The sequence below is a fragment of the Passer montanus genome, unplaced genomic scaffold (genome assembly GCF_014805655.1).
Source record: "Passer montanus isolate IOZ18808 unplaced genomic scaffold, ASM1480565v1 scaffold189, whole genome shotgun sequence".
In the NCBI taxonomy this organism is placed as follows: Eukaryota; Metazoa; Chordata; class Aves; order Passeriformes; family Passeridae; genus Passer; species Passer montanus.
The window spans coordinates 392,893-417,735 of NW_024366381.1; the positions used below are offsets into that span (position 1 = coordinate 392,893).

General features: G+C 50.5%; 1 protein-coding gene across 2 annotated transcripts; it reads right to left on the reverse strand.

Annotated features, from left to right (window-relative positions):
* Nucleotides 1–1,129: 1,129 nt before the first annotated feature.
* Nucleotides 1,130–24,843, reverse strand: GNG2 (G protein subunit gamma 2). 2 transcript variants are annotated; one of them, XM_039705935.1, is made up of 4 exons: nucleotides 24,697–24,843; nucleotides 3,565–3,631; nucleotides 2,330–2,445; nucleotides 1,130–1,548 (listed from the first exon to the last, which is right to left on the reverse strand). In XM_039705935.1, exons 3-4 carry the CDS (start codon nucleotides 2,414–2,416, stop codon nucleotides 1,420–1,422), a joined length of 216 nt encoding a protein of 71 aa, XP_039561869.1. In that variant the 5' UTR covers nucleotides 2,417–2,445; nucleotides 3,565–3,631; nucleotides 24,697–24,843; the 3' UTR covers nucleotides 1,130–1,419. The 2 variants fall into 2 exon arrangements, with proteins under 2 accessions (XP_039561869.1, XP_039561870.1); XM_039705936.1 differs by lacking the exon at nucleotides 24,697–24,843 and adding an exon at nucleotides 10,618–10,759.

Genomic DNA, 24,843 nt, shown 5'->3' on the forward strand with positions numbered 1-24,843 from the left:
GAGCAGCATTCCATGGTGGAACAGAATCCCACCATGGAGTAGCATGCCATTTTGGAGTAGCATTCCACCATGGAGCCATGTCCCATCATGGAGCAGCATTCCATGGTGGAGCAGAATCCCACCATGGAGTAGCATCCCACCATGGGGCTGTATCCCACCAAGGAGCAGCATTCCATGGAGAAGCAGCATTCCATGGAGGAGCAGTATCCCATGGAGGAGCATCAAGCCACCATGAGGCTGTATCCCACCATGGGGAAGCATTCCATGAAGGAGCAGCATCCCATGGAGGAGCAGAATCCCATTTTGGAGTAGCATTCCACCATGGGGCTGTATCCCACCAAGGAGCAGCATTCCATGGAGGAGCATCAACCCACCATGGAGCAGAATCCCACCCTGAAGCAGAATCCCACCACTGACCAGCATCCCAGCAACATTCCAGACCAGCCCCAAGGGAAGGAAGTGCTACCAGGAACTGGGAGAAGAGCAGGACCAAGCGAGGAGAGCAGAGGCACAGAGGTGTAGGAGAAAGGAAAGACCCGGAAAGAAGTGGTCGACTTTGATTTTCGGATTTCTGGCTCGCCCTGCACCCGGGCTGGCGCCTGCCCTGTGGCAGGAGGTATTTCAGGCACGTCTAAGGCATCTCAGGAGCGCTCTTTGCTTTCAGAATCGCCTCTGTTTCCTCCCTACGGCTTCTTCCACCAGCACGTGGTGCCCAACGCTGGAAAAGAAAAGTCTGGAGCGGATGAACGGAATTAAACTCTCATGCACTACCACTGAATGTCATCACAGGGCTAGGAAGCACCAAGCACGACACAGGAACCACTTTTACTTGCAGAACCAAAGCTAACCATAGAGAGAATGGTAAAAAGTGGGGTTTGCTGGGGACACAGAGCTGCTGGTGTCCCCTGACCCCCCTGCTACGCTACGGCCAGAAATGAAAAAGCACAAGACCAAACACTGAGTAACAGCACAGCCACCTAACCTGTCTGCTATATATCTGACAGCTTAAATCAAAAATATTAGCTCGGAAAGAAACCAACAATATCATTCCAAGAAGGTTATACACATCCTTAGCAGTTAACTTTGCTCAGCACAGCTCTGGTGCTTTAAATATGGAACAATCAAACAATTTTGTGAGCAGAAAAGTGACACAGATTTATTCTTTACATGGTTTTTTTTTGTTTGTTTTTCTCTTTCTAGGCAACTCTACAGACTTCAGATCTTTTGCCTTGCAATGCAGATCATCTGATTCCCCCAAAGGTGGCCAGGTTCTTTAAACATGCACATCTCTGTAGCTTCCAGGCCGTGTTTTTTACTTATTTTTGTTTAAATTCTGCGGACCAGCAGGTCGTCCCCATTCCTAAAAACTCTACATCAGTGTTCAGGGTGGCCTGAGTGCCCGTCAGGCTCCTCCAGGGTTTACAGGATCACACAGAAGAACTTCTTCTCTCTAAAGGGGTTTTCTGAGGCCGGGACGGGGGTCAATAGAGGGTCCTCCTTGGCGTGGGCTTCGCAGTACGCCATCAGGTCTGCTGCTGCTTTGGACACCTGCAAAAGGAGGAGCCCTGGGTTAGGGACAGGCTGTGCTGGGGACGTCCCACCTGGAGAGGTGCCACCAGGCTGGCAGCACCCCTGGGCAGGGAACATCAGATCTGAGATGAGAGCCTGATTAACAAATACAGCAGCACGTCCCTGCTGGGGCTGGTTCTGGGCTGGTTCTTCACCTCTGGGCTCTGAGCTGCTCTGTCAGCCTGTATTCCCATTCCCAGCCTTCCCCCATTCCCATCCTTCACCTGACAAGGACTGACTTCAGCATCCCTGCTGGCTCTCCCACGCATGCCTTGGCAGGAACATCCACAGCAGCATTTCCTGCCCTCACCCACCAGCCTCGCTCTTTATTCCAGACACGGCAGCAGCTCCCGAGCCACCAGAGCTCATCCCAGCCCTGGAGCACTTCTCTCCCTGGATTTAAGCTCTTAGCAAGGAGCTGAGATGCCTTGGGGACAGTCACTGCTTCCCACCACCCCACAGGGCTCCTGGTGATGCTTCCAGCTGCTCTCACCCCTGGGAGTGCCGAAGGCCAGGCTGGATGGGACTGGGATAGTGGAAGGTGTCCCTGACAGGGGGTTGGAACAAAAAGGGCTTTAAGGTCTCCTCCAACCCAAACCATTCCCAGATTCTACAATCTCATCTCCCACTGTCTTCAGCCAGGATCACTTAAAACAAGAGCATCCCCCACAAACACCACCTGGCTCCACAGCCCAGCTCCCTCCACGAGCTTTGGGCAGCAGGCAGCACGTTCCCAGAGGCAGCTCCCAAGAATCCCTACCTTTATCCTGTCGATGTTGGCCTCCATCTTCAGCTGCTCCACCAGCTTGCGGGCCTGTGCTATGCTAGCAGTGTTGTTGCTAGCCATGGGCAGGCCAGGAGGGCTCCCGGGATGGGCTGCGGGCAGGAACACACCGGGGTCAGCTGCTGGGCTGCTCCCCGCCCTGCCAGCCCCCAGAGCACGTGTGGAGGGTCACAGCCATCAGAGTGAGGGGGTGAGCATGGCAGATGCCAGCCCAGGGCAGGGACACGCTGCCAGTGCTGTCCCCAGAGCTGGGGTGCCGCTCAGGTGGCACTGGGACTGTGCAGAGCCCAGCCTGCAGCAGCTGAGCCGTGCTTTGCTGCTCCCTGTTCCATGACAGCCTCTGACAGCAGCAAAAACAGGATTGCTGTGCCAGACTCACTCCCTGCCCATCCTCCAGCCCCTGCCGGTGCCCAGCGTGTGTCCAGTGTCCCCTGGCCTCCCTGGCTTTGTCCCTGCTGCCAATTTGCACATTGAGATGCTAAACAGGATGCTGGAGTTTCCTGTTTCTGGAGATTTCTACCCCGGGCAGGCGGGGGATGCTCATTAAGGCCACTCCAGGCTGGATCCCGGATGTTTTTCCAGCACCTTCTACCAGCAGTGAGCTCTGGCAGAGGCAGCACAACCCCAGCAGCCAGCTCCTGCAGCAGCAAAGGTTTTCCAGCAGCGCTCCTGCCTCACTGGGGCTGCCTGCCAGCTCCAAAATGGGTTTTCATGGGATTATATATATATATATATATATATATATATATATATATATACACACACATATATTTAAAAAAATATAATATATTCTATATTTTATATTATATTTTATATATTACATTTATATATGATATATTAGACTTGATTACATATTATATCATAAATATTATATAATATATAATATACGATAGACAGTATATAATATATAATATAAAATACATACTATATATTATATAATTATATTATAATATATAATTATATATCTATAATTATATTATTATATATTAGATATTGTATATAATATATTATATATTATATATTATATATTAATTATATATATATTATATATAATGGATTTTTATGGGGTTTATATGGGATCCCATACAAATCTACGGGATTGATAGAAGGAATCAGCCTGGCCCTGGTGCCTGTGCTTGGAGAAGGAGTCACACCATGGCCAGCCGGGTTTGAGGATGAGGAGGGGAGCACAAGGAGGGGCTGTTTTTTACCAGAAGCCGATCTCTCTGGTGTTCTGTGCCTCTAAGGGAAGCTCTGCTCCTCTTGGTCCTTCACTGCCTTTAAATAAAGAGAACAGAAAATGAAACTCAGCTCCATGGGACCATCATTCACGGCACCAGGGACCCCGGTGCCACATCCCCAGGTTCCTTCCGTGTGTCCCCACGCCCCGTGCCGTGCAAGCCCAGCCCCCAGTGACATTTTCTGTTTGCATGCAGCGAGGTTTCCAGCACAGGAAGAGGTTTCAGTCAGTGGGCAAGTAGCCCAGGGCTGCTGGCAGCCCCGAGCAGGCTGGAGGGTGCACAGGGCTGAACGGTCTGGTGCACAGAGCTCGTGCTGGGGTGGAAGGAGCATCTCCTGGGGAGCGCTGCCAAAACCCTCCAGCCCAGCTCCTGGCTGGACCTGCTCCCCCAGGGCCGTGGCTGGAGGTTCAGCTCAGCCCCTGCATTGTTTATCTCGTATCTCCCCTCGTTTTTTGGTGGCTGGAGAAGGGTTTGAGCAGCAGAGCACAGCCTTCTTTGGATTTCCCTCTTCTCTTGGTTTCCTTCATCTGGGGCTCTTAGCGCTGACGACTGAATGGTCTACAAAGGATTCTGAAATGCATTTTTGCTTCACAGGTTTGCTTCATTTGTGTTGGGGAAGTTTTTTGTCTTTCACAAACAGAACGAGACTAACAAGAGACGTTCCTTGGAATTTGATTACAACATCAGCCTCATTGTCTCAACATTACATGGTTGGGACAATAGAAAGATAGCAAAAGCTCACGTCCTACCAGCAGCTGCCAAAGATTTCTTTGTTACAGAACATTTTAAAAACTTTCTAGCCAATAGCATATTGCTAAAGTTACAAACAAATGTTCTAACCAATCACTAAAGCTACATGTACTTCACACAATACTTATATGCCTTCTATTAACAATACACACTACACCATTATTAACCTTAAAACCTTCTACTTCTTACTAAACATATTTTTCTACAGTCTTAAAGTCTGGCTTAACCAAACCTAAAACCCAAGCTATTGTTTCCTGTCCCCATTTACTGTACTTACTATTTACTATACTATTGTAACTTTTTCCTACCTTCAAACAACTACAACTAATTCTAATTTCTCTACTCTTTCTTTTTTTAAAATCGACTTTCCCAACTTTCTAAAACTCTTCTTACCTTCACTATTCCCACACCACAGAATGTGCATGGTCCTGGCACAGCAGCAGGTTCAACCACGACTGGGTTGGGTGCCACAGAGCCTTTCCTAAGGCAGCAAATGCCATCCCTGGAAGGGTTCCAAAAGTGTGTGGATGTGGCACTTGGGGACACGGGTTAGTGGTGGGATTGGCAGTGATGAGGACTCAATCTTAGAGGGCTTTACCAACCTAAAGAGCTCCGTGTTGTGTCCTTTCATACAAAGTCTCAAGCTGTGCCAAGGGAATTTCAGGCTGGATATCAGGAAAAGGTTTTTACAGAAAGGTGATAAAGCTCTGGAATGGCTGCCCGGGGAGGTGGTGCAGTCCCCATCCCTGGGGGTGTTTAACAAAGCCTGGATGTGGCACTGGGGGCCAGGGTTGGGTTGAGCTGTTGGGGCTGGGTTGGACTCCATGATCCTGAGGGTCTCTCCCAACCCAGGGATTCTGTGAATTGTGTGAATGGACCTGCTCCAGTGGCAGGGAATCACCTCAGGGACTTCCATGTTTAGGATCCATGGGACAGGGAGGATGCTGAGAGCATCTGTATGGCTGTTACAGCCCTGATCCTTTAAATAATTCTGCATATCCAACCCTACTGTCACCCTCCTGCAAGGAAACCCTCCCTTGCTCTTACTACAGCCAGGTCTAGGGACACTAAAATGGGGAAAACAGCCCCAAAAATAAGGTGAGGGAAGGGTGGGACCCTCCTGAGAGGAGCACAGGCCTGTTGAGACAATGCTGGGGACTTTGGGGCAACTCAGAGGAGCCTCCCAGGAGCCACCACACCCTGGGCCACGCTCAGCCACTCTGCAGGTGCTTCAAGTAGAAATGAGAACCATTTTGGGGCCAGTGAAGGTTTTAGAGCATTTCCACCCCTGGGGAAACCTGGGGCGTTTCCTCCACAACAAATAACAAAAAAAGCAGCGGGTGACACTTCAAAGTGAGCTGGAAAACAAAGTGGGCTGGAAAACAGCCCTGGTGGGGCTGCTCCAGCACAAAGGCAGCTCCTAAATCCCAGAGAGAGGAGACCCCACTGTGCCCCCAGGAAGGTGTGGAAGCCCAAAATTCCACGGGTTTTTTGTTTGGATTGGATTTATCATAGAAAGATGGAATGGGTTGGGTTGGAAGAGACCTTAAATCCCATCTCATCCCACCCCTGCCATGGCAGGGTCACCTTTCACTGTCCCAGGCTGCTCCAAGTCCTGTCCAGCCTGACCTTGGGCACTGCCAGGGATCCAGGGGCAGCCCCAGCTGCTCTGGGCACCCTGTGCCTCCCCACCCTCATAATCCTTCCCAAAATCCCATCCAGCCCTGCCATTCCCTGTGTCCTGTCCTGTCCAAATCCCTCTCCATTTTTTTGCACCCCTTTGAGCCAGCCCAGCCCTTTCCACGCACAGTAAACAACCCCAGCCCCTCTGCACAGCAGACAAACATCCACAGCACGGGCAAGATCCCCAGCTGTAATTACAGTGCAGAGCCCAGAAAATACACCGTCCATGTCCTGGCCATGTACAACATCATTAGCATGGAATTAATGAGGAAGGGCTCATTAGCCTGTGGGCTCCCAGGCAGGAATCCCATTATCCAGGCACACACGTGCCAGTAAGTGAGGGAAATAAGGCACTGCCTGAATTCCCTTGGGAGTGCCAGAAAACTCCTTTCATTGCAGGCAAAGCTCAGCACAACAGCAGTGGGTGTGCGAGCAGCCCTGTGATAATGGGAAGACCAGGAAATAATTTTAAAAAAACAAAAAAACCAAAAAAAACAGAGCCAAAAAAACCCAAAAAACCCCTAGAACTAAAACAAAACCTAAAATATAAATATAAAGACATATGTAAATATAAATATAAATACAAATGTAAATATAAAGATAAATAAAAATGTAAATGTAAATATATACATAAAAATAAATATATAGATAGATATAAATGTATAGATATAAATATAGATATAAATGTATAAATATAGATAAATATAAATATAAATATAAATATAAATATAAATATAAATATAAATATAAATATAAATATATGGAAACTAAAATAAAAGTATAAAAATGAAAATAGAAAAAATAAATATATTTTAATATCTATAATATAGCATATAAAACAATATAAAATATAAAATTATAAGATATATTTTATATGAAAAATATAAATAAAAATTAGAAATCCAAAAGGATTTTGCTGCCTAAGGCCAGGAGCTGAGCTCTGCAGAGGGGACCTGGACATTACTTGGGATAATGCTGGCACAGCTCCTGTATCCAAGCGCTGCCATCATTCCACCACGCTGGGAATTCCCAGATTCCCCAAATGGGGTCAGGCATTCTCTCTGCATCCCCCACATCTCCAGTCCTGCCTCTGGAAGTTCCCATTCCCGTGCTGGCCCAGGGAGGGAGGTCACTGCTAGGAAATAAAATGCCTGGAAAACAAACTCCCCTCTACACGCCACGCTCAAATATTTTGGCATTTTTCCTTGGATCTGAGGGCACTTTCCAGGGTGCTGCAGTGAGTGAAGAGGAGCTGGGGGGTGGAGGAGAGGAGGATGCTCTTGGTCTGCTCATTCCAGCTTTCCCGAAAATTTCCCTAAGAATGCCCAAATATTCAGGGCTGCACAAATACCAGGGAATAAGGATACTGAGGGCTAAGAAAGCTCATACAGAGGGAAATACAGATTCCCAGATATTTGGGAAATACAAATACCCAAATACTTGGGAACAAGGATTCCAAATTTTGAGGAATAAGAACATTCAAATACTGAAGGATAAGGATGCCCAAACGTCAGGGAATAAGGATGGCCAAATACTGGAAAATAAAATGCAAATACTGAGGAATAAGGATGTCCAAATACTGGGGAACATGGATACAAAAATCCTGGGGAATTCAGGGATACCCAAACACTGAGGAATAAGGATGTCCAAATATTGGAAAATAAAATGCAAATAATGAGGAATAAGGATGTCCAAATACTGGGGAATAGGGATACACAAATCCTGGGGAATTCAGCATGCCTATATAAAGGAAAAAAATATTCCCAGATACTTGGGGAACAAAAATTCCCAAATACTGGGGAATAAGGATGTTCAAATTTTGAGGAATGAGAATGCCCAAATACCAGGGAATAAGGCTGTCCAAATTCTGAGGAATCTTCACCTCTTATCTGTGATGTGGAGCAACAAATGTGGATGTGGAGCAGCGTGGTGAGCTGAGATTGGGGTTTAAAGAGCTCTGAGCTGAAAGCCACCATTGCTCTGGGCCAAGCAGCCCTCCTCCATGCCAGCCTGCCCCACCCTCCTGGATTCCTGGATGCATTTCCACACCAAATGGCACATCCAACCCAAAGCAGCCACTGCAAAAGGAGCATTTCTGGATGCTGAGCCCTCCTGCTAAGCTGCCATGCCATTCCTCCCTCCCAGCCCGGGCTCCCGTGGGGCTCTGGCACCCCAGAGCTGCCAGCTCTGCTTGCAGGAATAATTAAGATTCATTTGCCAGCTCCTCGTCAGCAGCAGCTGCTGCCTGCTCTGCACAGAGCTGGGAGGCTGTGGAGCAGAGAGGATCCTGGAATTTGGGTGCCTGCTGCTGGATCCATCCCCAGCTCCAGCTCCAAACCCATGGAATCGGAGCTGAACCGTCTCCAGAAGTTTTTTCTCCTCTTTCAGATGGGTTTTAGCTCAAGGTCTGTGTGGGTGGAGATTTGAATTCTCCTAAATGTTTTTTAAAATGGCATTTTCCCATCCCTGGAAGTGTCCAAGGCCAGGGTGGATGGAGTTTGGAGCAACCTGGGGTAGCAGAAGGTGTCCCTGCCCATGGCAGGGGATGGAAAAAGATGAGCTTTAAGGTCCTTTCCAACCCAAACCATTCCATAATTTATGGTGGAATGACCTTAGAGGGCTTTTCCATCCTGGATGACTCCATGGTTCAGTTTTCCAGACTTTTTTCACCTCCCAGTGAGGTTTTTCTCTGCTTTCCATAAAACCCATCCCTCCCCTCTGAAGCAAAAGGAAAAGCAGGGATGAAACAGAAAGTGCTGACGTTGGCCAGGCTGAAACCTCTCCCTTCCCTCACTGCAAAGACCGAAAGCAGCATCACCCACCCCGAAACCAGCTCCTTTTTTGGGGTGAAAGCAACCTCCCTGCTCCTTGCTTGCAAAAAAAGTCACATTTTCCATCCCTGATGCACCAGCATTTTCCACTCAGTCATAGCAGAGTGGGTGAATCCCACTGGGACAGGCAGGATTTTGGGGAGAGCAGGGACCAGGCTGGTTTCTGCCAGGCAGGCATCACCCAGGGGGGGTTTGCTCCAGAAAAGGGGGATTTTTTGGACAGAAAAGGGTTTTTTTGGACAAAAAAGGGGTTTTTTGGACAAAAAACAAGTGGTTTTTTGGACAGAAAAGGGGGGATTTTTTGGACAGAAAAGGGTTTTTTTGGACAAAAAAGGGTGTTTTTTGGACAAAAAACAAGTGGTTTTTTGGACAGAAAAGGGGGGTTTTTTTGGACAGAAAAAGGGCCTTTGGTCCAGAGATGGATCCAGGCTGGGTATTATAATGGAGAAATTTGTCCCAAATCTCATTCACTTTGGGATTTCTCCCTGTCCCTGTCCTTCCCAAGAGCTGAGCCCAGCCCAGCTCGCTGCATCCCCACTGAGACAAGCAGGATCTCCCAAAAATTGCTTTTTCCTCCCCAAAACCAGCCAGGATGAACACCCAGAAGGGATAACTGGGAGCAGGGTCCCTGTCTGGCTGGGGCGTGGGAATCCCTCGTGAGGGGCTGGATGCCTTTGCCAGGCATCTTGTGGCTTTTGCTAAAAGCCATGGCTAAAAATAGGTAGCTCAGCTGAAAAAAAAATTGCTAAATATATCCAGAAAAGTATAAAAATACGACAGGCAAAATAGAAAATAGCAGAGCCACGTTTTCCAGGGGGTGGGAGATGGGATAGTCCCACTGATCCCAACACGAGTTACAGATCTGGGTGGAAAAGGAGCCTCAATACACCTACATTCCACATGTTTTGCTCTTTCCTTGAGGAAAGAGAATGGTCTGGGCTTGATTTGTTCCATGGGGCAAAGAAAACCTTAATCCTGAGTGCTGGTTCCAGCCCCAGCTCCCAGCCCCTCTCCATGGGGATTTTATTCCCTTTCCCAGCCATTTTTTATCCCGGATGTCCAACCCTGTGTTTAAATCCCTGGGAAGCAGCTTGCAGGTCAGAGATGTGCTGGCAGATAAATAAATAAATAAATTAAAAGACGAGGGAGTGGGGAAAACGAGCCTGTTTCCATGGAAACAGCTTCCTTATCCCTTTGGCAGCATCCCATCCCTCCTGCCAAACCCAACCGGGAGAGGCGGGATGGGCGCCCGGCTCAGCCCCACTTACTGATCCCAGAATTGTTTGGGATGGAAAGGACCTTAAAGCTCATCCAGTTCCACCCCTGCCATGGGCAGGGACACCTCCCACTGTCCCAGGTTGCTCCAGCCTGGCCTTGGACACTTCCAGGGATCCAGGGCAGCCACAGCTGCTCTGGCACCCTGTGCCAGGGTCTCCCACCCTCCCATTAAAAAATTCTTCCTTATATCTAAGCCTGAATCAGCCCTTTTTAGGATTAAAACCCTTTTTTCTGTCCCTCCAGGCACTATAAAAATCTGTCCTTCTTTACAAGGTTCCTTCAGGCCCTGCAAGGGGCTCTGAGCTTTCCCTGGAGCTTTCCCTTCTCCAGGTGAGCACCCCCAGCCCATCCTTGGCCATTTCCAAGGACGGGAATTATCCCATCAGGCAAAAGCCCATTTTGCTCTTCCCCAATTTTGCTTTAAAGGAAGAGCTCAGCCCTGGGATTGCTCTGTCAGAGATGGGATGTGCCCTTCACTCACCCGGTGTGAATCCCAGAGGGAGTCAGGAGGCTCCAGCCTGGCATTCCTGGTGTGTCCCCTTTCCCTGGAGCAGCCCCTGCCCCGTGGGCATCACGTGCAGAGCAACCTCAGCAGCTTTTGTTTTCTCTCAGGCCCCTAACGGCTCGAACTGAGGCAAACAGGAACCAACCTCGACTTCCTTTTTTTGTTTTTTAGGGTTTTTGTGGTTAAAAAAAAATAAAAATGTTATTCAGGTGAAGGATCAGCAGCTCTGGTTCCTCCTGCCACTGCTCCTACAAGGTTTTGGCTCTGTCCATCCCAGTGCCACAAGGAGGGAGCACAGACCTGCTCCAGAGTTGGGAAAAGGGTCCAGAATCATGGGAATGCCACTAGGAAATGCACTGGTAGCTGAGCAAACCCCCAGGCTGCTCTAGGGTTGTTATTTGGGGGAAAATCCTGGGAAAAAAGTGTTGGTGCACAAGGGATAATCCCAGTGGTGGGAGCAGATCAGGCTCTGGGTGTTCCCTCACCTTGGCCAAATACTGGGGAATAAGGATGCCCAAATTCTGGGGAATAAAATGGAATAACATGCCCAAATACCAGGGAAAAAGGATGCCCAAATGTTGAGCAATGCCCAGCTACTGAGGAATTCAAGGATGCCCAAATACCAGGGAATACAAATGCCCACATAGAGGGGAAATAAGGAATTCCCAGATGCCTGGGGAATAGTGATGCCCAAAGACTGATGAACAAGGATGCCCATAAAAAGAGAATAAAGAATTCCCACCTACTTGGGAATAAAAATGCCCAGATATTGAGGAATAAGAATGTCCAAATCCTGGGGAATTCAGGGCTGCTAAAATCCTCAGAAATAAGGATGCCCAGATATTGAGGAATAAGGATGGCCAAATACTGGAAAATAAAATGCAAATACTGAGCAATAAGGATGTCCAAATACTGGGGAACGTGGACACCCAAATCCTGGGGAATTCAGGGATACCCAAACACTGAGGAATAAGGATGCCCATATAAAGGAAAAAAATTATTTCCAGATACTTGGGGAACAAAAATGCCCAAATTTTGAGGAACAAGGATGTCCAAATACCAGGGAATAAGAGTGCCCAAATATTGGGGAATTCAGGGCTGCCCAAATATCAGGGAATAAGTGTGCCCAGATACTGAGGGATAAGAAAACCCATACAGAGGGAAATACAGATTCCCAGATATCTGGGAAATACAAATGCCCAAATACTTGGGAACAAGGATGTCCAAATTTTGAGGCATAAGAATGTTCAAATACTGAAGGATAAGGATACCCAGATACTGAAGATGTCCACATATCAGGGAATAAGGATGCCCAAATAGTGGGAAATAAGAATGCCTGAGGAAGAAGAAATACTGAAGGATAAGGATGCCCAGATTCTGAGGAATAAGGATGCCCAAATACTGGAAAATAACGATGTCCAAATACCCAGATACTGAAGATGTCCACATATCAGGGAATAAGGATGCCCAAATAGTGGGAAATAAGAATGCCCAAATACTGGAGAGCAAGGTAGACCAAATACCAGGGAATAAGGATGCCCAGATAATGGGGAAAAAAAAAAAAAAAAAAAAAAAAAAAAATTACAGATTCCCAGATATCTGGGAAATACAAATTCCCAAATACTTGGGAACAAGGATGTCCAAATTCTGAGGAAGAAGAAATACTGAAGGATAAGGATGGCCAGATTCTGAGGAATAAGGATGCCCAAATACTGGAAAATAACGATGTCCAAATTTTGAGGAATAAGAATGTTCAAATACTGAAGGATAAGGATGCCCAAACGTCAGGGAATAAGGATGGCCAAATACTGGAAAATAAAGATAACCAGATACTAGAAAAGAAAGATGCCCAGATACTGAAGAATAAGGAATACTAGAAAATAAAGATGCCCAGATACTGAAGAATAAGGATGTCCAGATTTGAGGGAATGAGGATGTCCAAATCCTGAGGAATAACAATATCCAAATCCTGGGGAATAAGAATGCCCAAATACCAGGGAATAAGGATGCCCAGGTACTGGAAAATAAAGATGCCCATGTACTGAGGAATTAGGATGTCCAAATTTTGGGGAATAAACATGTCCAAATCCTGAATAATAAGGATGTCCAGATTTGGGGGAATGAGGATGTCCAAACCCTGAGGAATAACGATGCCCAAATATCACAGAATAAGGATGCCCAGGTACTGGAAAATAAGGATGCCCATGTACTGAGGAATTAGGATGTCCAAATTTTGGGGAATAAAGATGTTCAAATCCTCCAGAATAAAGATGTCCAAATCCTGGGGAATAAGGATGTCCAAATTTTGGGGAATAAACATGTCCAAATCCTGAATAATAAGGATGTCCAGATTTGGGGGAATGAGGATGTCCAAACCCTGAGGAATAACGATGCCCAAATATCACAGAATAAGGATGCCCAGGTACTGGAAAATAAAGATGCCCAAATCCTGAAGAATAAAGATGTCCAAATCCTGGGGAATAAGGATGCCCAGATAGGGGGAGCAAGGCTGGCATCCCCTCCTGCAGTGGCACAGAAGGGAAGGGGCCTGGGCTGTCACCTGCTGTGCCACCCCAGCAGGACAGACAAGGGCACACATCCTCTCCCACCACCTCCAGCCCCAACCCCCTGCTCCCCACCAGGGCTCAGCCCTGCCAGGCTGCACTTCAGAGAAAATGAAAATGCCTTAAGGGTTAAACGGGTTTTTTGGGGGTGGGTTTTTAAGTTTAATAAAATGTTAAAAACACCCAGAGGTCACCAGGAGACTGGAGGCTGCTGCAGCACAGGAGTGGAGGAGAGGAGAACACACAGCTTGGGAAATTCCCCAAAATCCATGGATGGCTCAGAGTATCTGCAGCACACAGATCACAGAATCCCAGACTGCTCTGGGCTGGAAAAAACCTTCAAGCTCATCCCATCCCAACCCCCTTCCACTATCCCAATCTGCCCATCCAGCCTGGCACTGAACACTTCCAGGGATTGGGAATCCACGTCTTCCTTGGGCATTCTGTGCCAGGGCCTCACCTCCCTCCCAGTCAGGAATTTCTTCCTTATCAGCTCATCCAGCTCTGAACTCCTGACCCTTAATTAAGGGAAGCAGCCAAGAGCTATTATTTCATGTTAATTAACATATCCAGCCATGGGTTCCAGTAGTATTGGCCAGGGTGAAGATAAGGATCTTGATGGGAAGATGGGAAATGAGGATTGAAAGGGAAGGGAAGACGAAGGCAGAGCTGCAAATGGAGTTGTTTCTCCCAGCATCACATTTCCAAGAGGATTTGGCTGTGTCAACACCACATTTCTAAAAGGATTTGGAAAGGGACAAATCCACCCTGGAACAGGTGGAAAAGAGAGGGAAAAAAAGGAAAAAAGAGAGAGGGGAAAAAAAAAGAGGAAAAGGAGAGGAAAAAAGGGTAAAAAGGAGGAGGGGAAAAGAGAAATCAAAATAGAAAAAACAAGGAAAAAAAGGGGGTGAAAAGAAGGAAAAAAATTCCCCTGTGCATTCTGTATTTCCACAATCCATAACTTTGAAAAGGAATTTACTGTGGCATGCATTCCTGCAAATCCCCCCAAATTCAAGGCTGGGGAGTGGTTTGACTCCACGATCTCAGGGATTTTCTCCAACCTAAATGATTCCATGGATTCCAAATCCCTGCTCATTGGTCTGGGGACACAGCCACCCCGGGGAACTGGGACAAGACCTTGCCCTGATTTGGTTAAAATTATTTTAGGGGCACCCTCCGTGTGACCACAGGAGATGGGAAGGAAAATGTGGATTTTGCCATGGCTCGTGCCAGGCTGCTGAGCCCACCTCTCTGTAAATCAGTTTTCAGCCCAAATAAACCCCAAATCCCTCCTCTTTTTTTTGCTAGAGCCTCATTATTTTCCCCAGAAAAAACCCCTCCTGCAGCAGGCAAAGCCTTGGGCTGCAGAAACCCTCGTGATGAGAAATCATCCTCCGATGATTTCACCCCGATCAAACCTTTATTAGAATTTTATTTTAAGTAACACTCACAGGGAGCCCAATGACCCTTTGCAGCCTCTGGGAATCACCCAACAAGTTACATCAGCGGAGAAACAACCCCGTTAAGCAGCCCCATTAATTTGAGCCCCCCCCCCCAGGAATTACCTGAGACTGCTTTAATTAGGTATCCACCGTGCAAAAGAATTAATTAATTGGTGATAAGCACCTGAACCACATTACTCATAAGGCTCTATTTCAAGCTTCAAATACAGCAAACAGGTCACAGCCCAGCTGAGAGTGTAGACAGAATTCCCAGAGCTGCTGCCTGGTATTTCTCTTCCCATCCTTGTCGTGGAAAGAACAAGGCTGGGAATTTTTTAATTTTTTTTTTTAATTAATTTTTCTTCCATCCTTGGAAGTGCCCAAGGCCAGGTTGGACAGGGTTTGGAGCAACCTGGGCTAGTGGGAATTGTCCCTGGCCACGGCAGGGGGTGGCACTGGGTGATTTCAAGGTCTCCTCCAACCCAAACCATTCAGGGATTCCATTTCTGAGCCAGGTTTTTCACAGCATCCAGAGCTCCTGCCTCCAGAGCTGCTCCAACAGTGGCTGCACCACACGGAGTTCTGGGATAATCTGGGGGGTTTGGTGTGGTTTAGGTGTGGGTTATGGGGTAAAACCCCCTTCTCTTGGGGCTGTGAGGGTTTGAGCTCCCTGAGGGAGCCCTGCAGTGAGTGAAGCATCTGCTGAGGGCCAGTGGGCAGGTGGAGGGTCCACGTGGAACAGGGGAGGCTTCAGCAAGTTCTGAGAGGGAAAAAAGAGGAAAAGGAGAGGGGAAAAGGGTATAAAAAGAGGGGGAAAGAGAAATAAAAAGAGAAAAAGAAAAAAAGTGGAAAAAGAGGGGGAAAAAAGGAGGGGAAAAAAGGAAAAAAAATCCTCTGTGCATTCTGTATTTCCACAATCCATAATTTTGAAAAGGAATTTACTGTGGCTTGTGCTGGCTCTGACCTCTCACAGCCTGGCAAAGCTGAGGCTGTGAGAGGGGTTCTCCAAGCTGAGGGGGATGAGGGCAGGGATGCAGGCAGGGATGGAGAAAGAGGTGTGGACAGGGATACAGGGATGAGGGCAGGGATGCAGGCAAGGATGCAGAAAGTGATGCAGGCAGGGATGTGAACAAGATCTGGGCATGGATGTGAGCAGGATGTGGTCAGGGATGCTGTCTTAGGTTGGAAATGGGAGTGTTTATTCTATTTCCCATCTGTCAGAGCTGGGGCAGTTCTCTTTAAAGAACTGTCATTTTTACTCCCATATCTTTGCCTGAGAGCCCCTTAATTTCAAAATTCTAATAATTCAGAGGGAGGGGGTTTGCATTTTCCATTTCAGGAGAGGCTCCTGCCTTCCTTAGCAGACACCTGGCTTTCCAAACCCAGACTGCTGCACACAGGGATGTGTGTGGGGATCTGGGCAGGGCTGGGGCCCTGGCACAGCTCAAACCAGGTTATTTGGGCGGGCTGGCAGAAGTAGGTTGGCGGTGCTGCTGCTCTGACCCATATTATCCCAATTAAATTTAACTCCCTGCCCCGCTGCTGCCTGCCTCTCCCCTGTGCCCTGCTGCGTTCCAGGCCAAAGCAGGCCCTGCTTTTGGAGGCAGGGATTACACCTGGGCCCTGCCCAGCAACCGGGAGAGGAGGGCACGGCCGGCGTGGCAGAACTGGGGCAGGGACACAGAGGCAGCAGCAGCATTCCTGAGCCAGGCTTTCCCAACATTCCTGAGCCAGGCTTTCCCAACATTCCTGAGCCAGGCTTTTCCCAGCACCCAGAGCTGCTCCAATAATGGCTGCACCACATGGAGATGGGAGCTCTGGGATAGTTTTGGGGGGTTTGGTGTGGTCTAGGTGTGGGTTGTGGGGTAAAACCCCATTCTCTGGGGGCTGTGTGTTTTCTCCTTTTGCAAGGAGTTGTATCTCTGTTAGCTGACATAACTCTCAAAGGGTAATTTTTGGGGATCTCACTTTTATTCCCTCTCCCAGCACCCAGAGCTGCTCCAATAATGGCTGCACCACATGGAGATGGGAGCTCTGGGATAGTTTTGGGGGGTTTGGTGTGGTTTAGGTGTGGGTTGTGGGGTAAAACCCCATTCTCTGGGGGCTGTGTGTTTTCTCCTTTTGCAAGGAGTTGTATCTCTGTTAGCTGACATAACTCTCAAAGGGTAATTTTTGGGGATCTCACTTTTATTCCCTCCTTTTTTATTTTTTTTCCTCTATCCAACTTACTGGTTTTCTGTCCCATTTTTCAAGATCTTGTCTATCCATCCCCTGCCTCTGTTTCTCACTTTCTCTAACAACCTAAATACCATTTTTCTTTCAACTACACACACAAATAAAAAACCTTTTTTTTCACACTATTTTTCAATACAATACCCCTCCCTCCAAGGAAATATAGTCAGGCTTAAAATACACAATCTACATTACAAATACTTTCACACATCTACATTCACTTTTATTTCTCATTCCCCAGGGTTCAGCACCTTTCCCTGCCACCTGCTACTGGGAAACCTCTGTTTCAGTGCGTTTTTGTATTTTTCCTGGGCTGTGAAGTCACTGGAAGCAGCTGCTCTTGGGGGGCTCTCAGTTCCAGGCAGGATGTGGGAGCAGCGTGGATTCCAAACCAGCCTAACTTTTATATCATTTAATAGAAACACTTACACAGGGCTCAGATTTTAGGCTTAAAAGAATAATAATCATTGCCTCCCTTATTTTCTGCTTATACCTCTCCTTAAGCCTGGCTCGCTGCATTAAAATAATCTTTTTATTCCCTTTATTCCCTGTTTTTATTCACAATGTGGAGGGAGGAAGGAGGAGGGAGAGTTTCCCCCAGCACTGGCATTAAGTGGGGAGTGAGGGAAGCACCAGAGGCAGATACAGATCCTGAGCAAGGATGTGAGGCTGAGCAATTCTATTAAACCAGCTGATAAATAATGCAAGGGGTTTTGATGGGGCCAGCCCTGCCAGCACCACACGAACACCACCACATCTCCAGGAGATTACAAATCCAAAGGGTGCAGCAAGAATTGAACCCAAAGCCTTTCCCAACACCTAAAGCTGCCCCAGGGTCACACTGGAGCTCTGTCCCCACCAGGTCCTTGCCCCTTCCCAAGGTTCTACACGAATTAATGGGATCCACCAGGCCTGGTCAATGTTCAGGCTTTCCCAAGGTGGGGAACCTCTGCCTGGGCCCTTTCCAGCCGGATCAGAGCTGCTCCAGCAGCAGCCACAGGCCTGGAGGTTAATTAGAAATGAGAAGAGGTCCAGGCAGGTTGTGCTGGCTGCTCCCCAGCCAAGGACCCCAAAGTGCTGCAGAACCAGAGAGGGGGCAGGAAACCCTGAGAAGGAACGTGGAGAAGGCCTGGAGCATGGAGAAGACCCAGCCACGTTCCTGCAGGACATCCTGGGGACACCTGGACCCACAAGGGCTCACACCACAGCCACGGGGACAGCTCTGGCCTGCCCTGAGTGATGGGTGAGAGAGAGACTCCTTCCCAAAATCCCACCCATCCCTGCCCTCTGGCAGTGGGAGCCATTCCCTGGCTCCTGTCCCTCCATGCCTTGTCCCCAGTCCCTCTGCAGCTCTCCTGGAGCCCCTTCAGGCCCTGCCAGGGGCTCTGAGCTCTCCCTGGAGCCTTCTCCTCTCCAGGGGAACATTCCCGGCTCTCCCAGCCTGGCTCCAGCCCTTGGAGCATCTCTGTGGCCTCCTCTGGAGCTGAGAATTTTTCCTGTCCTCAGGAGGCTCAGGCCAAGCCCTGCCTGTTTCTCCCAAGGTTTCTGTGCAGACACAACAATGACAAACCTCACAGGCAGAGCCACTGGCACTGTCCTGGAATCCCCTGCTGACAACGGCACTGTGAGGACATTTTCCTGGCACCCCTGGCTCTCAGCACCTTCCCAATCCTCCTTCCCTGCACCTGCTGCAAGGCAAAACCAACGAGGAATCAAATCAGTGCTGAGCATCTCCCCTCAGCTGGCAGCTGCTGCTTTCTTACCCAGAACGACCCCAAACCACAGCTCCCCCAAAGCCACAGCTCCTGCCCAGGAACTCACAGCTTCAGGGAGGGTTTTGAGACAACTGAAGCCTGCAGAATCCTTCCAGCATCCCTTCAGCACTCCCCTTTAGGGATCACAGCCCGGGCTGTGCCTGCTGGAGCCCTGGCAGTGCCCCCTGTGCCATCCCAGGGGATGCTGCAACAGCTCCAACAGCCCTGAACCTCACCCTGAACCTCCTGTATCCTCTGGGACACAGCCCAGCTGGGAACAGGAGAGAAAAGCACAGCTCCTCCGTGTCCCTGCAGGCTCTGCTGGCCGCACAGGGACACTCTGCCTGTCCCCAAGGAGCCACCACCGTGGTGGCTCTCCCCGGCTCAGCACCACCTCTGTTCCTTGGTAAAGGATCCAGGACAAACAAATTATGGAAAGGGAATTGGCAAAAATTGCAGAGGAATTTCAGGCACGGGCAGGCTCTGCCCAGGGTGGAGTCCCCAGCCCTGGAGGGATTGAGAAGCCCTGAGGATGGTGGCACTTGGGGACACGGGTGGCAATGGCTGCTCTTGAAGGTTTGAGAGGGCTTTCCCAACCTAAGCAATTCCACGACTCTAAGCCCGAATTTCTGGCACAGCAGCACCGACAGCACCGAACATTAATGACCTTAATGACCGTAATTAGCACATGAGCCCACCCGGCAGTGTCACCCTTCTGCAGGTGCCAGCCCTGGGAGCAGCGGGGCTCCTCCTGCCCAGGCAGGAGCAGGGGGAGAGGGAGGATCCCCAGCAGGGATTGACTCCGGGAATGTGCCAGAATGAGGGGGTGGTGGCACAGGGCAGCGGTGTCCCCAAGGACAGCCGTGTCCCCGTGTCCCCGCTGCAGCTGCTGGCAGCTCAAGGCACAGGAGGAGCAGGAAGCAGCCAGGCTTTGGGGCTGGGGTTTGTCCCCCTGGCCAGAGGATGCTGAGCAGCCCCGTGACCCCAGGAACACCGAGGAGCTTGCAGTGGGAATATCCCGTGCTCTGCCAAGGATTTTTTCCCCCTTTTTGGAGGATTTCATGTGACCCAGGAAGGAGCACAAACCCCTGAGGAGCTCCTTCCCACACAGATCCCTCTTGCAGTGCCCATCCAGGACCTTTCCAGGCAGGAAAGCTGTTCCTAGGGAGCATCACGGGATGGACAGAGGCAACTTTCCTTCCCAAAGCCCTCGGGAGAGCAGAGAGGAAGATAAACCTGTTAAACTGAGCCAGCAGCTCAGCCAAAGGAGCTTAGCCAGCAGCACCCCTGGAAAAAACCAACCTGCAGCTCAGCTGGCTTGGGAATCTGCAGGAGAGCAGCAGAGAACTCCAACCACGAGAGCTTCCCTTGGATAAACTAATTAACCCGGGCTCTAACGAGGATGATGATGACAGACAAGAGGGGAAGGAAACTGCTGAGTGAAAAGCCAGGGAAGGACGAGATAAGGTGAAAACTAATTGTGTTTGGGAGGATAAGCAGGTCCTGGTGCAGCTGCTTCCCAGGAATTATCCAGGGTGCCCCAGCTGCAAGGTGCTGATTTTTCAAGGCTTGGCCCAATGTCATTTCAGAAGGGATTTTTATTCCCACTGGTCCTGGTGCTTGGATCATTCCCACATGAAATGCAGGAGATGAGTGATTTTAGTCTCCAGCCTCAGCACAGCTGCGTCCTCACCCATTCCAGATGGTCTCTTAGACCCTTCCAACACAAGCCACCTTCCCTGATCCAGTAATTCTGTGATTCCCTGATCCAGTGATTCCCTGAATCCTGGGATTCAGTGATTCCCTGGTCTGTGATTTCTGATCCTGTGATTTCTTGATCTGTCATTCCCTGATTCCCTGCTCCTGTCATTCCATGATCCTATCATTCCCTGATTCCCTGCTCCTGTCATTCCTTGCTCCTGTCATTCCCTGAATCCTGTCATTCCCTGATCTGTGATTCCCTGATCTGTGATTCCCTGAATCCTGTGATTCAGTGATTCCCTGATCCTGCCATTCCCTGATCCTGTCATTCCCTGAATCCTGTCATTTCCTGATCTGTGATTCCCTGAATCCTGTGATTCAGTGATTCCCTGATCTGTGATTTCTGATCCTGATATTCCCTGATCTGTGATTCCCTGCTCCTGTCATTCCCTGATTCCATCATTCCCTGATTCCATCATTCCCTGATTCCCTGCTCCTGTCATTCCCTGCTCCTGTCATTCCCTGATCTGTGATTCCTTGAATCCTGTCATTCCCTGATTCCCTGATCTGTGATTTCTGATCCTGCCATTCCCTGCTCCCATCATTCCCTGATTCTGTCATTTCCTGATCTGTGATTCCCTGATCCTGTGATTTCTTGATCTGTCATTCCCTGATTCCCTGATCTGTGATTTCTGATCCTGCCATTCCCTGCTCCTGTCGTTCCCTGATCCCGTCATTCCCTGATTCTGTCATTTCCTGATCTGTGATTCCCTGATCCGCAATTCCCTGAATCCTGCCATTCCCTGATCAGTGATTCCCTGATCCTGTCATTCCCTGATCCTGTCATTTCCTGATCTGTGATTCCCTGATCCGCAATTCCCTGAATCCTGCCATTCCCTGATTCCCTGCTCCTGTCATTCCCTGATTCCATCATTCCCTGATCCTGTCATTTCCTGATCCTGTCATTTCTGATCCTGTCATTCCCTGCTCCATGATTCCCTGACTCCTGTGGTTCAGTGATTCCCTGCTCTGCCATTCCCTGCTCCTGCATGCAGCCTGCTCCCTGCCCACCCAGCACCTCGATTCCCTTGCACATCCCCAATTAAAGGCACTGTTAATTAAGCACTGCCCTGATCCAGCACCCACACCCCTCCAGCTCCATCCCGGCGCTCTGGGTGGGTTTGGAGCAAGCCTGGAGCCAAACCCCCCCAGCTGGATCCTGCCCTTCCCAGCTCAGGGCTGCCTCTGCCCCAGCCCCAGCCCCTGCAGCCACCCCAGCAGGACCAGGAGGGATTTGGGGCCATTCCTGGCCACTCCTCCCGGGGATTTTGGGTGGACAAGGCCACTCCTGTGCTCTAAGGGAGTGGATTTTGGGGGGTTGCACCATTCACGAGGCACCCAGAAGGAAAAATGCACATGGAAAGCTGGGCTGGAAGTGAGCAGGGAATAAAACTGTGCGAGGACAGGCAAAAAAATCCCCTTGCTGAGTGGAGCAGGATGCAGCCACATCCCTTTCCATGGAATGGGGCTTCATTTCCCACTGCATCCCTCCTCCCCACAAAGAGGCTGAGCCCAGAGGGGGAGAACAACAAGAGAAGAGCCTGAAAAGCAAGAAAACCTGAAAATCCGACCTAATCCCTCAGCCCGTTCCTCTCTTCCCTGCTGGCTGTCAGCACACACGGGCACATCCCACTCTTCCCATCCCGCTTTCCCATCCCGCTCCGGCCGCAGCAGGGAGACCCTTGGAGAAGTGACGCTGAGAACTGATGCCACTCGAGCCCAAAATGCTGCTTTGCCAGGGTGAAGCCCCAAATCCCAGCCCCAAACGGGGCGATCCAGCGGGAGGGAGCGGTCCCGGCTGGCACCTGGAGCATCCCGGCGGGATGGAGCCGCCCCTGGCAGCGCTTTTTGGGGACACGGGGGGCTCCAGCACCGTCTCTCCAGCCCTAATTACTATGGAAACAGCCAGCGCCGGCGCCTGCCTGTCCTCCTTCGGTGACTCACCGGGATTCAGGAGCCCCTGGAATTCCAGCGGGAGCATCCGCGGGGCTGCCAGGTGGGATGGCACTGCCCAGCCCCGGGGAAAATTGCGTTTTTATTGCCTTTTACACTTGGCACGGGGTGGCAAAACAGCAGGCTGGATTTGGGATTAACAGTAGTAATAATAATAATAATAATAATAATAATAATAATAATAATAATAATAATAATAATAATAATAATATTTTTAAAATTGGAGCTTTTTCACCAGCTCGCAGCCATCAATCCATGGGAATCCCTTTAGGATTTCCTGGTCTTGAGCACGCCCATACCATGAAGCAGCCTCAGTTATCCTCTCCCCCAGATCCAAAATGTGCCCCACCAAGGCAGCACCAGCTCATGACTGCGAGGAGAAAACCCCACGAGATCCTCCAGGCTGGTGCACCATCCACTGGGAGCAAAGCTGGCAGCTCCCAGGGAAGCTGGGAGAGGGGATGGGCACGTGCAGGGACCACAAGCTGGGAATTTCCCATTTTGGGGGCAAGGCTGCCTCCAGTTGTTATCCAGGTGATGCTGAGGCCGCCAGGTGAGCAGCCAGCAGCACACTGCATCCAGCAGCATCCCTGCCTCCTCCTGCAAGGCTGGAAATGCCCAAAAAAGCCCCAAAAACTGGTGCCAAGGAGCAGCTGGAGCCATGCCCGGCCTTGTGGGGCCAACACAGAGGCTGGGCTGGGCCCCATCCCTGAATCCCCCAGCACAGGGTGAGAAAAGCCCGCCAGAACCCCCCAAACCCCTCCCGGAGAAAGGCTTGGCCCCAGGGCTCTGCTGGCAATAATTAATTGAGTCATATTTCAATCCAGCCAGCGGCCATATGGTTGGAAAGAGGATTAAAATCGCATGCTCCAGTTGCACTCGGGGAAATCCAGTTATCAGGAAAAAGCCCCAGTGGCTGGCTGCAGCCCTGCCACCCATCCACGCGGCCCCAGCCCCTTCTCCGGGAGCCAGGAGCGCGGCATCCCTGCGGAGGAGATGGATCGGGAGCCATTCGGGAGGGCAGGGGGAAATGGGAGAGGAATCCGAGCCCGGAGGCAGCAGCAGGAGCAGCAGAGGCAGATCCCTGCTGCTGCCAGCCGCTGCCCTTTGGGCACCGCGCTCTAAGTTCATTAGCAGCTCATTAGCGATTGATTAATGAGGGGGTATCGCTGTGCGTCAGGATTGTCCTTAAATACAAATCATTTTCCACCAAGGAAGCGAGAACCCTGCGATCTCTGGCAGGGATGGGAAGGGTCCTTGAAGCCCATCCCATTCCACTCCCTGCCATCCACACCCTCCCAGGCTGCTCCAAGCCCTGTCCAACCTGGCCTGCAACAATTCCAGGGATTTGGGGCAGCCCCAGCTGCCCTGGGCACCCCGTGCCAGGGCCTGCCCACCCTCCCAGCCAGGAATTTCCCCCTAATTTCTATTCCCAACCTTCCCCGTGTCCGTTTTTTGCTGGATTCCCCCCTCCCGCTGGGGCAAGCCAGCCCTGGAGCAGCTTTCCTTGAGCTCATCCCGGCGGTTTTCCCGGGAATCCTTCACCCAAAGCAAGCACTGCTGGCAGAACACGGATTTGGATGAAAGGAGAGGGACACATCCCGCTGTAGGGATGGCACGGACATCACCCCCAGACCCCTCCGGGCCAGGCTGGGGCCGATCCCAGCACAGGCTGCTGCGGGGATTTGGGGCTGGGAAAGTCTCCCCGTTCCTTCCTTCCTTCCTTCCCGTGATTAAAAAAAAAAAAAAATCAAATCAGGAAAGAAAGAACACTACGCCTCATTCATCCAGGGAGAAAGCCTCGCCTGTGATGGCAAATCAGCTGATTAAGGAGGATCAAACCCTTTAAATCCAACCTTTGTTGGGAGCTGAACGCCCCGCACAAAGCCCCTTCCCCCGGCGGGGGCGACCCCCGCGCCCCCCGAGGCCGCGGGGTCCCCGTGGGCTGCGGGGTTTGGGGGATTTTGTGCCCATTTAGGAGCGGCTCGGTCCCCGCGGGGGTCAGGGACAGCGGCTGGCGGGGGTGGGACCGCCCTGCCCAGCGCCACCTGCGCCAGCCCCACCTAGTGGGTCCAGTGCCAGCCTTCCCAGTGCTCCCAGTGCTCCCAGTGCTCCCAGTGCCAGTCCTCTCAGTGCCCACAGTACCAGCCCTTCCAGTGCTCCCAGTGCCCCCAGTGCCAGTGCTCCCAGTGCCATCCCTCCCAGCCTTCCCCGTGCTCCTCAGTGCTCCCAGTGCCAGCTCTCCCAGTGTTCCCAGTGCCCCCAGTGCCAGTGCTCCCAGCCTTCCCAGTGCTCCCAGTGCCAGCCCTCCCAGCCCTCCCAGTGCTCCCAGTTTCCCCCTTGCCGTACCTGGAAGCGGTGCCCCGGTCCCCGCGGGGCGGGCGGCGGCGGGACGGACAGACGGACAGGGGGATGGATGGATGGATGGAGGGACGGGCGGCCGGCCGCTGGGATGGAGGAAGGGATGGAGGAGGGAGGGCCGGAGGGATGCGGCCG